Consider the following 12986-nt stretch of genomic DNA (forward strand, 5'->3'; position numbering starts at 1 on the left):
ACTGGCTTGCACTGTGTTTCCTGCACTGAGCCTTCAACTCTTTGCTTTTTGGGAGGATAGTGGGGATCAAAGTACCCAAAAAGAAATAATTGCATACTTTGTTATCCAGAAACATCAGTTTTCTTTTGAATGAATCCATTGCAAATATGTGTGTGTGTATGTTTACAGCATGAGGAGGGCGTACCCACCAGATATTTTTCCACATTAATATTTTCTGGACAAATATTGCAGTATGATACTAAATGAAACTACTTACAAGTGAAGGCTGACATTTGCAAGTTGTTCTGAAGATCTTAGAAAAGTGGTAGGTTTTTTTCTCAGCATTTCAGAGCATGACATTCGGATGAATTTTTTTCTCCTCAATGTTGTTTCTCCACAGCTTTCATTTTAAAGTTTACCCAAATTTATTTATTTTGTAAAAAGAATTGGTTTTATTTTAAGTAAGACCACTTTGAGGGCTAAATTAAATCTTTATTTACTTTCTTGTCTGCAAAAAAACCTCAGAGACAATAACATTTTATCCTAATCCAAACTTTGTGGAGCACTTTTTTTTCCTTTTTCTTTTGATCCTTCCAGAGAACTGAAAAATAAATAAACTGGTGTTCACAGTGTAAGTAATCCTGCAACATAAGGAGCCAAAGGGAAGGGCTTTCCCAGTTTTCATGGATAGGAAATCTAGTATTATTCTTCCTCTAATGTGACTAGAAGCAAAGAAAATGCAATAAACGTCTTCCTCCTTTTTATCACACCCATGCTGAGGGATTTTAGCTCCTCTACCCTCACTCCCAGTTAATGCTTTAGAAGATAGGCAGTGATTAGTCTGGTCCTTTTCATCAGCACTATATTAAAGATAAGAAAACAGCTGTTAAGCAATGAGCTGTTTTTCATGTCCTAAAATACCAGCAAACCGAATTGATCACTGTCAGCTCCGACCCTGGAGCGCATCACACCAGCCAAAGGTCTTTAAAGCAATCCTGGATTCTTATTTAATTTTGTGAATGCACATTCATTATAAAGGATAAATTACTGTTTGGTTGAAAGATTGCTAAGGCACTAGCTTTGATATTAATGAAACATGCTGAGATCTTGGCCGTGCTTTTCATTTCTTTCCTAGTGGAACTCTTCTGCAGATAAGAGCAGACTGTTCCATTTTATTTTGACTCGCACGTAACTCCTCTCTGTCAGACACTTTGTACGCTGTTGATAAACTCCTTCATGGGCTGCCGTCGGTACAGAGAGCAGATGCTGCTCTGAAAGCAGAGCTGAGGCAGATTCACCGGTTTTTGCTTTTCACTTCACTCTACCACAGCGGGATTTTAACTGATGGGTGCGGTTAATACGGCCCAACGCAAAGGCGTGCGTAAGCACCAGGCTAGATTTGGGTGCATATGCCTTCCTCAGGGACTGGAAATGCAGCCCGCTTTGAACGTCCACATCTGACTGGGAACTTGTTCCCTTGTGGGACTGGGAGCTTACGGATCAAAAACTGCAGAAATGGGTGGTTGACAAGCTGGAAGGATGTAAGAAGTGGGGAACCGGGTTTGACTTCTCTCTTTTTAAAGCAATGTTAAAAATGAGGTCAATTCCCACAGCTTTCAGAGGCCTGGAGGATTTCTCAGCCCTTCTAAATATGGATAAGTTCTGGCTTTGTCCGTTGCAGACTGAATGAATAGAGAGTGAGGAAGATGAGACTGCCAGGAGGGCGAGCAGCCCATTTCCCAGGGCAGTCTGCCTCCACCGCTGGTATCTCAGCTGCTTCACAGGCTGGTGGCAAACCCCATGGGCTGCAGAGCTCCTTCATGACCCTCTTAGCCTACAAGCTCGTGTAGGACATGATGCTGGAGCCCTTGAATGATTGGCTGGTACCTCTGTTTGTGAAGAGAGAAGCGAAGCTTCTCATAATTACGGGTTGATAGAAGACCTGCTGAATTACCCCTCGAGTTCTGGAGAACTGCAAAATGACAATTAAAGAACTTGAAATATATACTTATATACTTGCCAATTTTCAAAGGTTTGGGGGAAAAAAGGCAGACATGAAATGTGGGAAAGGAGTTTTTTCTTGGTTTGTATCTCTGCTTTTCCTTGCCCTAAGCACATAAATCACAGATCTCTGCAAATAAACTAACGTACACAGAGGGAATAGGAGACCTGTGTATGGGGGGAGGCAGGATTTCTCCTTCAGGGCTATTTTGGCTTTCTTCGATGAACAAAAAGGGAGAACAAGGATGGTTTAAAGAAAAATCCTGTAACAACCACCCCACTGCTCCCTTCCCAAAAGGTTAGAAAGTAGCAGTGAGCCTAGCAAAGTGGTAAAACAGAGAGAGATAGTTCCCAGGATATTTGCATTCCTAAGGCAACGGAGCTCATGCAATTTCTCCACCTGCTCATTCTCTTTCTGCCCCTTTTCTGAAAACCTGTGGCTGAGCAAAGGGCAGAAATCCAAAATAGGGAGTAAGCAGGGGGGGAAGGCTAGGAAAACTCAACCATCGTATGCTGTGCTTGGCAGCAGGCGACTGGTCAATCAGCGTGTTTGCGCTGCCAGCCAATTAGCATGGGCACAGCTCCAAGTCAGTCGGTGCATGACCTGCATCTTGCCCCGTGATGACATCACAGGGAAATGGTGGGAGAGGGAAGGTGGGACAAGTGAAGTCATAGGCGAAAAGGATATCAGGTGGGAAGGGATGCAAATCTTTAGGAAACTGAAATTCCATTGTTTCATTCCTTGTGAAGCAAAGTAGTAAAATATTCTCTATTTATGGTTAGAAATATTGCCACAGACACCTCTCTATAGATTCTTGCTAGTCTTCATGTTACTTAAAAGCGCACCCAAATTCAGGCACACAAATGCATCTGAGAAAGCAGCAAAGCATCATGGTATAGCATGGCAGTGGCTGATGTAAATAATGAGTTAAAATTACAGCTGAATTTGGATTAATGGTCTGTAGGCATTAAATCATGGCCAATCTACTCTGTAGGCATGAGTACCTTTCAGGGAAGCCTGAACTGGTAGGTTTGAGCCTCGCAATAATGTAGCCACTGCATAATCTAGCTCCTTGGTAGCCTAGGCTCAAATCTGTGCTGCCATGTCAAGGCTATACCCAGCCAGGCTCCCTTGGGCATCTCCAGGTTGCCCGTCAGTCTACAGAGTCCTGAATGCTCAAGTCCTCCTGTTCTCCACTCTGCTCTCCTGCCCCGTTTTCATTTCTTCCAGCCCACAAGGGAAAGCAACTTTCCAGAATCATTGACCCCTCTCAGTGAGCACTCGGCTGGTATCCCATATCTAACCTTGTCCTGCTGAAATAAAACTTGAGAGAAGCTGCACCTTCTGGAGCTAAAGACTAAAACTTAAATTGCAATGATGCCCAAGAGCGGCTTTCTCGAATTGAGCGACAGTGTTGTTGGCTTTTTCACAGAGAGCCCTCTCCAAACGGTGGGGCATTCGTGTCACCTCTGCAGGCCCAGTGACTTCTCTTTATCTTTGTGTCTCTTCCACAGATGGCTTTTGTCTTCCTGAGTGGGATGGTATTGTCTGCTGGCCCGAAGGTGTGCCAGGCAAAGTGGTGGCTATGCCATGTCCCGAATACATCTATGACTTCAATCACAAAGGTAGGTCTTGTCCGAAGTGTCAGCAGAGCCAGGCAAGCTGCAGCAAGGGGAGGCCTGGGAGTCAGAATATTAGAAATCCTCTTTAGCATCCCTTTTTTATCACATGGTGACTCCCTTCCAAGCAGGAGTAAAGCCGGGGAAAAGGAAGTAAAGAAACAGACATTATTTTTTTATGCTGAGAAAAAATGTTCTGTTTTAACCTAAACAATGACAAATTTCCTACCTGCCCCACCCAGACCGTAATGGGGCATCATAAGCACCGATTACGTGTTTACAACTGAGTAGTCTTGCAGCATTACAAACCTGTATTTGTTTGATGCCACGAACTTTGTGTAGCAATAGAAACCCACAAGATATTCTTCCAATTTATATTCTTCACTTCATAGGTTTGTTAATTCTAGCCCCTGATCTCTGCCCAGACCCCTACGGTGGGTATCTGAGAACAGTGCTGGTAACCAGAACATGTGAATTCTTCCCTATCTCTCATTCCCTCAGGCAGCACATTTCTTGGCTTGCTTGTGGTGCCGCAAAGTCTGTGCATGTTTTTAGAAGCAATTGAAGTACACTCTGGTCTTCAGTGTATTTTCAAAGCTAAAGCATTCTCTTTTCTCAGGCAAAGCTGTGCACCCAAAGACTGAAAAATTGAAAGATTTAATTGAAAGAATTAAGACTATATGTTCCCAGAAGAGCACTGACACTGTTTTCAGAAAACAAGTAATGATATTCCAGTGCACCCTGGTTGCACACAGTCTGTCCTGCCTTTTTTGTAAGGGTCTGTGAGCTAAGCCAGCTTAACCCCTGGCTGATGACTTCTCGCAGAGACCCCTGCACATGCACTTCACATCAGAGGCCAGGAGGAACAGGCAATCAATCCTTTTTTTCTCCATAACCCAACATGACATGGATTCCCCACCTCACTGATGCCCACTGGTCAAGTCAGCTAGGGTGGGATTCAGATTAAGACCCTTATATGCAGAGGTGTCTATAAATTCTCCCTCGTAGTCACAGGACAGACACATCTGTTGACTGGTTTCATCCCTGTTAACTGTAACAGGATTTTTTACACACAGCTCATGCAATGATGATCCCACACAGACATCTGAACAAGGATATTTTCATCTTATGAAACCTTGCCTTCTCTTCTTTCTCCATCATCATGAGGAGGGTAGCCATAGGAAAAATCTATCTTGAGATGCACTGAATCTGTAAACAAAGAGCAGCATAGTATAGATCACTGTTTATTTTCTTAGGGAGAGCTGCAACTCTGAGGATGGTTCTGTGCTTTGGGACTTTTCAAAGCTTCTCTCCTTCATTTGTAGACCCAGTATCTTAACCTAAACTAAGTGCAACTTGTTATTAGCTCTCTGGTGTTTCTCAGCTAGAAATTTTATAAAGTTGCTAAGGGGATAGAAATTGTGTTCTGGCAGCTGAGCTTCAAAGCAGACAGGAGGCATCAGGGTTGATGGGATCCATCCCTGGAAGAAGTTTCTCTTGTTCTGCCAGGTCTAGTCCTGTTTACTCTGTCTCTCGTTTCTCTCCTACAGGCCATGCTTATCGCCGGTGTGACCTGAACGGGAGCTGGGAGTTGGTCCCAGGCAACAACCGCACCTGGGCAAACTACAGTGAATGTGCCAAGTTCCTCACCAATGAGACGAGGGAAAGGGTAGGCAATTCCATTTGTGCATGGAGCATGAAGTGTTGGCCTCATCCAGGGCTCACCTAAGGAGCACTGTCTCATTTAAAACCCTTGATGAACTCTCTAGTTTGCTGCCTCCTCTTGGAAACTATGTCTGAGTTTTCCAAAGCCACATCTTTGTTTTGATGGGGAATTATTTGAATTGGAAGATGTCCTCAAAGCCAGAAAACATTCCTCCAGCTGCCATAATCCCATTTGTAAAGAGATCTTGGGGAAACTTGAGGCAGGCTCAGGGGCACTAAGAAGTGGTTGGAGGTTGTTCCTTGCCATTGAGACTCCCTCTTCCCCACCAGGCAATCCTTTTGCTACCAGGTTGTTACCAATAATTCCAATGCTTATGTGCTTGTCTGTGCTAGGGGATGTACAAACACAGAGCTCAAAGTTGTGTCAATCAAACTAGTAGCAACCCTGCTTCTGCAGGTGATTAACAGAGAACCTCTTTATTGAGAGGTATAAATTAAGGATCAGACATTTTATGTGGTCTGTTCATTGGAGATGGGTGGGGACAAAGTCCTTTGCTAAAGCAAATTAACAGGTAAGAACAGATCTTTAACTAATTCTAGTGTAGTCACAGTTTTGAAACGGGGACACCAGTCCAAAGTTAGAAAAGGGATTGATAGCATATGGAGAGGGTTTATATGCTCCCGGGAAAAAAAAAAAAGAAAAAAAAGGTCTCTATCTATACATCAGATCTATGGGCCTTATTTTTACACAAATTCAGGTGATTGGCAAAACAGTAGCTGGCAGAAATTTCCTACCTCTCTGTCTGGGTCTGAGCCCAGCCGGGGCTCTGTAGTGCCTCTGAATGTTTCCCAAACCGAGTCCATCACAGAAGCAATTCTGTGCTAATGTGACAGCAAAGCTGTCAGTGGAGTCACCTGAGAGGATGTGACCTTTTTGTTTCACAGAGAAAGACATTTCCACCCACACGCGGTTGCTGCTCTATTTCTGTAATTTGCAAAGAATTTAGCAGAAACCTCTGGTTTCTCAGTGGTACTTGGAAGATGTCCTCCTTGGATATGGGGTACGGCATTAGGGACTGATCATTTGCAGCAAGGGTTATTTTCAGACAGTTGGAGATAAAGATCTAACCACAAGCTTCACGGTAGGGAGCAGGCTAGAAGATGATACACAGTCCCTTTGGGACAATGTTCTTAATTTTAAATCCAACCACAGCATAGGTTTTTGTATTTATTTTTTTTTTCTCAACAGTGAAGCAACATACAAATGAAGTTGTTTAGTGAGGAAAGATGTTATTTGAACATCTTCATGCATTACATCACACAGTCAAGGAACAGGCAAGGTTGTATGCACCAGGTACTGTTCCAGCTACTTAATGGCAAAGCATGTTGTCTCAGTGCTGGACGGTGTTCACTTTTAGAAGAAGTTTGGTGGGACTCATCTTTTCCCAGTCCATATAGTGGAAAGCACTATTTTAGCACCAGAGGTTTCTGGGAAGTTTCTGGAGTAGGTGTGGGAGTCATTGAGCATCTTGCTCACGCTGAGAGCTTTACTAAGTTGCACAACTCCTTGAGCTCGCTGAAGTCATTGTCTCCCCCGTCCCACCTCTCTCAGCCATGTCCTGAGATGGGAGTCATCTGCTGCAGACCTCTCCATCTGAGCAAGTCTCCTAGATTTCCCCTAGGGAAGGGAGGTCCCTTCTTTTAAGCCTCCCATGCTGGCAGCTAGGACTTGGTCAAGGTAAAGCAGTAGGGGAAGGGTACAAAGGAGAAGAGAGTTGTCCATTTGTTAGCAGCACAGGGAAGAAATAGAGACCTTCCACTCCCAGGCTGGTAAAAAAAGCTGAAAGCAAAGTCTGTTGTCCTGGGTTTCATGTACCTGTCTTTGTTCGTGTCCCCTGGGTGTAGAGCTGGTCACTGCACAAACAGGGGACTTGGACTGTGCTTCCTAAAGGAGAGAAGTTAGATGAGGTGTCACAATGCAGAAGACTTCATTTTTATTCTCAGCCTCTGCTGTTACTTGGAAATTACTGCTCCTCATGACCTCTCCCTTTATGAGCTGTTTTGGTAAACCGTCCCAATATAACCATTCTCATTATTCTGTACACAAGGCTCAGTCATCTTTTGCCATGAGTTTTCTGTTCTAGCTACACAGAGGTGAACGTAATGATATTTAATGGTAAGACAAATTAGACCATCATCATTGTTCAGATTAAACGGGCAACATGGTATTGCCTAAGTGATGCCTGCCCAGTGCAAAGAACGTGAGAAAAAATGGAAGTTTCCCCCAGCTTTGGAATTGTATCTTGATTAACAAATACTTTTCAACAGCATATTATTATTATTATTATTATTATTATTATTATTATTATTACTAACCTTGTATTTGCAAGGGTTTGCTTTCCTCCGCCCAGCCCTGCACTGACCTCGTAGTGATGCTGCATGCTGTCATGTAGTTGCCATGTCTTACCATAAAGGTGGCTGCATTTTAGTGACAAGTGAAGCAATGCATATACATCCACTGTGGGTCTCTTGGGCCCTCCAGTATGAAAAGTGCTCTGGAAATAAAAGAAAAAAGGAATGACCTTCTTTTTTTCTCAGTCGGGTGATGAGTTTCAGAGAGCAAGGAAAGGCTCTTGTCTTTCACACCCAAGCATGGCTCTGAAGCACTGGTATTAATAAACCTTCCTTTGATTTTTTTCCTTGAAGTAAATATGTCAAGAGATGTCAGAATCAGGGAATTTGGCAAGATAGACTAGTCGTCTTTAGAGAGAGATTGTTTTCTATTATTATTCCCCCCCCTGGGGACCAGCATCTTTGCGTCACCAGTAACAGCTGCATTTAACCAACATTTTGAAAGGAGATCGTGAGCTGACTCCGAGTAGGACAGCATCCGAGCAGATGTAACCAGAGGATCTTTTAAGACACTATGCATTAGAAAGCATTAGGAAAAATCTGTCTGTCTGTGACTATCTCTCTCTTTCTCTCTCTGCATTGCTATCTCTAGAAATAGGCCTATATCTATAGATAGCTATATATACAGATATACACACCTAAATAAACACCCACGTCCATGTGCACACACACATATATATGTCCATGTATGTTTGTTTAGGTGTGTAGTTTTCTCATTTTAGCCACTGTGGGGTAATTATACGATTGACCAAAGCAGCAAACAGAGAGCCCCAGAGAAAGTTTGTGTCTTTCGCTACCTTTTCCTGAACCATATAAATAGGATTATTTCACACAGAGCAGCACGGAAACCGCTTTCTGAAATTAGCAAAGTGTGCTAAAGCCATCAGAGCCAGGAGAATTAACAGCTCGTAACTGCCCAGTGAGCAATTGCTCTTGGGCTGTTTTCTAAGGGAAAATTAGCACTGCTGAAGGACGCTGGGTTGACGTCCCTGAAGATTGATGTCCTCTCTTTAGCCAGGAGAGCAGGTAGGCTGCAGCTAGCTATTGAAGTGTGTTTCCCCAAATACCTTGCAGATAGCATTAACCTTACCGTGAACAACCATGCCTCGGACACGGTCTGTAGAAGACAACTTGTTAGCATGGGGTAGGAAGAAATTTTGGGGAAAGGTGTCTTAGCAGCACTGCATGGGCAGATAAGACAGTTTCCTTTGTGCCTTTGGGCAGTGCTGAAAGCCACCGCTACACCACAGTCTGTATATATTCTCTCATATTCTGCTTTTAAGAGAACCCTTCACCAGTGCGGCAGAGATGGTGGAATATCTTGTTCTTCCACTCCTCCCCCAGGAGACATGCGTGGGCATCCCCCATCCCAATTGCACCCTGGAATTTCAGAGAGTCTCCCTGCCTCGGAACAGATAAGCGGAGAGATCTGTGGCTTCCCACCCCAGGACCCTGACCAGGGAGCTCTGCTTTGGTTTCCATCCTGTGTTTAAAGAGAGACAGTAGGACAAGGGAAGGAAGGGGAATGGATTGGCCAGTGTTCACTCTTTGGGGAGGGCAGTGTGGTTAAACACCAGCTGTTTACTTGTGTGCTGCGTGTTTCACATCGTTATACAAGCTGCTGAACGCTGGGAGAGGGTATACAGCACTGCTACGTAACCACAAGATGATAGACACATAGGTGTATAGACATATATTTACTCTATATTTGTTCTCTTCTTACACTCTTCCCTAAGCATCTGTTCATGGGCATGTAGGAGACAGGCAGCAGGGCTAAAAGGACCTTTGGTCTGGCCCAGATTGGCCATTCTCCTTACAGCTTTCTTAGGTTCCCTTAAAAACAGGAGTGAGGGCAACCTGTATTCTTGGAGCTCCTCAGTCTTTGAATAAAACGTGGCACATGTGGGAAGTCCTGATGTGCCACTGGCATTAGTAGGCAGGTTTTTAGGCAATTTCTCTCCAAAAATCATAGTAGCGCTTTGACTGTGGACCCCTTCCCTTCTGCATAGCCAGCTAATAGCAGCACCTTCAGCATGGCCATTTTTCTGTTTTCAGACACTGGCAGGAGTAATGGCGTATTTTGCTCAATAAGCAGAAATTTCCTTCATTCCCATCTCCCCCAAAACAACATTAATGCCAAGCACATCTTTTTTAAAAGCAGGTCAAACCCATCCTGTTTTCAAGGATGAGCTTAAGGGTAAATGTGACCTACATCTACTGAAATCATGGGGAAGGGGAATATGAGCCAGCAACTTGGGAGGTTAGCTCAGCTTGGAAACCACCAGCCTAGCAAGATGGACCGTCCTAAGATCTAACCTCAGCCCACCAATCCTGTCTTCATCTGTCACTGCTTGTTTATATCATGGTGGTTTTACTGCTTCCAGGGAAATCAGAGAGGCCTCGAGAATCTATCACATACCAAACACTATGGGAAAGGCACAGCATGTTGCAGGGCTGCTTTATCTAAACTCCATTGTTCAAACCAAAAATCTTCTATGCCTGGCCTTTGTTCTTGGAGCTCTCTGGGGTCCTTTTAAAAGCGAACAACTTTGTGTAGCCTCAAACTGATGGCATAAAACTTGTTTACATAGTGTATACTAAGTTACACAGATGAAATGCCATCAAAGTGTCATTTATTGGCACCATGAAAGATGGGCAGATGTTTTAAACTGCGTGTAGGAATAAAAAAAAAAAAAAAGCATCATTGAGATGTGTTCTTCATTCTTGCAAACAACCCTGTCATCCAGTCCTCATTTCATGCCTGTGGGTTAGGTCTATGGGCTCCTGTAAATGCTCTGTCACCTTTTAGTATGGTGCTGCTGATAATAGTCCATGCCTAAAGTCTACTGAGAAAGTCTGATTGTTTATAACAGCAACATAGTAATATTTCAGATGAAAGCACAAGGATTCTCACAACACAACACACAGGGTCAGATACAGTCCCCTTTTACCCCATATTTAACCATTGCTGGCCCATAGTAGATGCTTAAGGACAGTTTATAAAGGCTGGCAAGCAAAGAGCGTTCTTGTCCCTACTTACAGCCTTCCAAGAGCCTGCAGCTGTGGGCCATTCTCAGCATGTGATTGTAGCTAGGATTTGGAGAACTTTTTTTCCATTAATGTGAACAGCAGATTTGGGGCACATTTTTTCTGTGGCCTCCTGGATATCCTGTGGCTGTGAATATTGTAGGGCACAACATGGAAAAGCGCTACCTTTCAGGAATACAGCTATGGGGCACACAAAGAGCTCAGATGCCTTCTGAGAGATGGATCTACTCCCACCCTTGTTCTTTTTCCTTTTTTCTTTTCATAGACTGTTCTATAGCATTGAACAACTCTCTAGCTCTGCTGACTGCAGTTGAGGGGTCCGATTTATTTTCTTACAGTCAGACACCTGCTACCACCAGAGATGCATTATGCTACCACCAGAGATGCATTATGCTACCTACGGTATTAGCACAAGGTTGGCAAATATCAAGACCCATGCTCTTCTGGAACAGTTTCTGGGGTCCACATGGGTACTTTCAATCATGTCACACAGCACTTAGTGCTTATGTGTAGGCAACTGAAGCTGAAGATCTCTCCTTGTTGACTATCATGTGAACATAGACACTCAATACACACGGAGATGCACATTTACACATCTAAATTGGGGTACCTTAGTCTGAGAGCTGACCCCAATTACTATCCAGATTGCGAGGATGTGAAGTGCCCGGCACCTCTATAGATGAGGGGAACAGAATTCTGTAGCAAAAAGTCATGTTCAACACTCAGTGTTTTCCCTTAGGCTTTGGAAATCAGCGACTGTTTTGTGCCTTTTGCAAATATCCCTTCTCCCTGCCATTAAGCTTTTTTTTTTTTCAGTCACATCTTTTATTGTAAAAAAAGACCAGAAAGGCAATGACTAGAGCTAGTGACAGAGGCTTTTCTGGCATTGCTTATCATTCAAAGCAGTAAAGTGCTTCCCCTGCTAATTTCAAACATGTCATTAGCAACATCTGAATCAGCAGCTTTGAGAAACTTTGCAGATACTTGATCTGGAAAGCCCTTACATATGCTTCCATCCTCATATACTGCTAATCCCACCCTTCAGCATAGCCTGCCAACCCTTCGAAAGACCACTGGATCCATTTCAGCTTCACAGCCTGAATACTGCAAAGCCTCGCTATTGTCTCACAAAGGGGGAAAGAAAAAGGAGGAATGGAGAAAGTTGGATACAGGGCACGGTGCAATGGTATTCGCTCAGGATGGAGTTTGCCACCAGTTGTCAGGAAAATACATGTCTCAGTCACCCACGTCCCTTCCTGTGACACTGGAAGGAAACAGAATACATGAACACCAGAGCCCTGAAGGTTTCATCCAGATGCTGAACCACAGGTTATGTTTATGCCCAGAGTTAGATGAGATGTCCTAGGGTATATGAGGCAACTACAGGGGAACTGCAGCTACCACATGGGACCTACAGGAAACTCGTTCCCTTCTGTAAAAACAGCTTGAAGCCAGACAGGACACTTGGGTGTCTAAAGTGACATGAAACACATGGAAGGACAACTGAATTGAGTCCTAAGGGTCACAAGGCCTCTTACCTGAGAGTCAGATGGATGGGACTTGCTATATAAATGTAAACACCTCTATTTGAGCTAGTGACCCTGGACTCCTCTTGTGACAACCCAGTCGATGCAGCTGATAGCTGAAGGCACCATCCTGTGATTAAAATAGATAAATTGCAGCTTTCAGCACTCCTTTCTTACTGCTGCTGAGACCTCAGGTGGCCAGCTCTGATAGAGCTATAGACATATAAATTAGAGGACCACATCCACTATGTATGAACTCCATGTACCCATGCTAGAATTCGAGGGAGCAGAAATACTCTTCACACAGACCGTCCTACAGCTGGCTGCAAGGCACGAATAAAAGCACAGCCGTGGTTTTGCAATGGATGGGGCCTCAAAACCCCACGCCTGGTGCTCTGATGTAGCTCTCAGCTGTCCTGCAGAGGAAAGCAGTTTTCCTCTGGATTCAGATCAATGCACATTATCTCCCCGTTGGTGGAAGTATACAAATTAGGAGTCAGGTTAAGCCCTGAGCACAGTATGAAAAAGTAACAGCCAGCTGCTCTGAGGAGCACACCTGGAAGATGCCCAAACTGCAGGGAGTGGGGAATGCAGGGACCTTTGTGGGAGGGGGGCACATCCAGCCCGTGGATGCCCATGGTGGCTAGGTTTTGTTTATTTGGTTTTTTCCACGCACTGAGTTCAGGCAGAAGCCATCGCCGGCTCTGTTTTGGTTTCACGTTCTCCCAAAGCCAC

The 12986-nt window shown here is 44.1% G+C and overlaps 1 protein-coding gene across 1 annotated transcript in view; it reads left to right on the forward strand.

Moving 5' to 3' along the window:
• The window catches only part of PTH1R (parathyroid hormone 1 receptor), a 127406-nt gene that overhangs the window by 78223 nt on the left and 36197 nt on the right, over positions 1-12986 (forward strand). Inside the window, exons 3-4 of the mRNA XM_049798869.1 lie at positions 3496-3606; positions 5151-5269. Of these exons, the coding sequence (XP_049654826.1) occupies positions 3496-3606; positions 5151-5269 (230 nt within the window). The remainder of the gene's footprint in view (positions 1-3495; positions 3607-5150; positions 5270-12986) is intronic.

This window comes from Accipiter gentilis, chromosome 4 (assembly GCF_929443795.1).
Source record: "Accipiter gentilis chromosome 4, bAccGen1.1, whole genome shotgun sequence".
NCBI classification, from domain to species: domain Eukaryota; kingdom Metazoa; phylum Chordata; class Aves; order Accipitriformes; family Accipitridae; genus Astur; species Astur gentilis.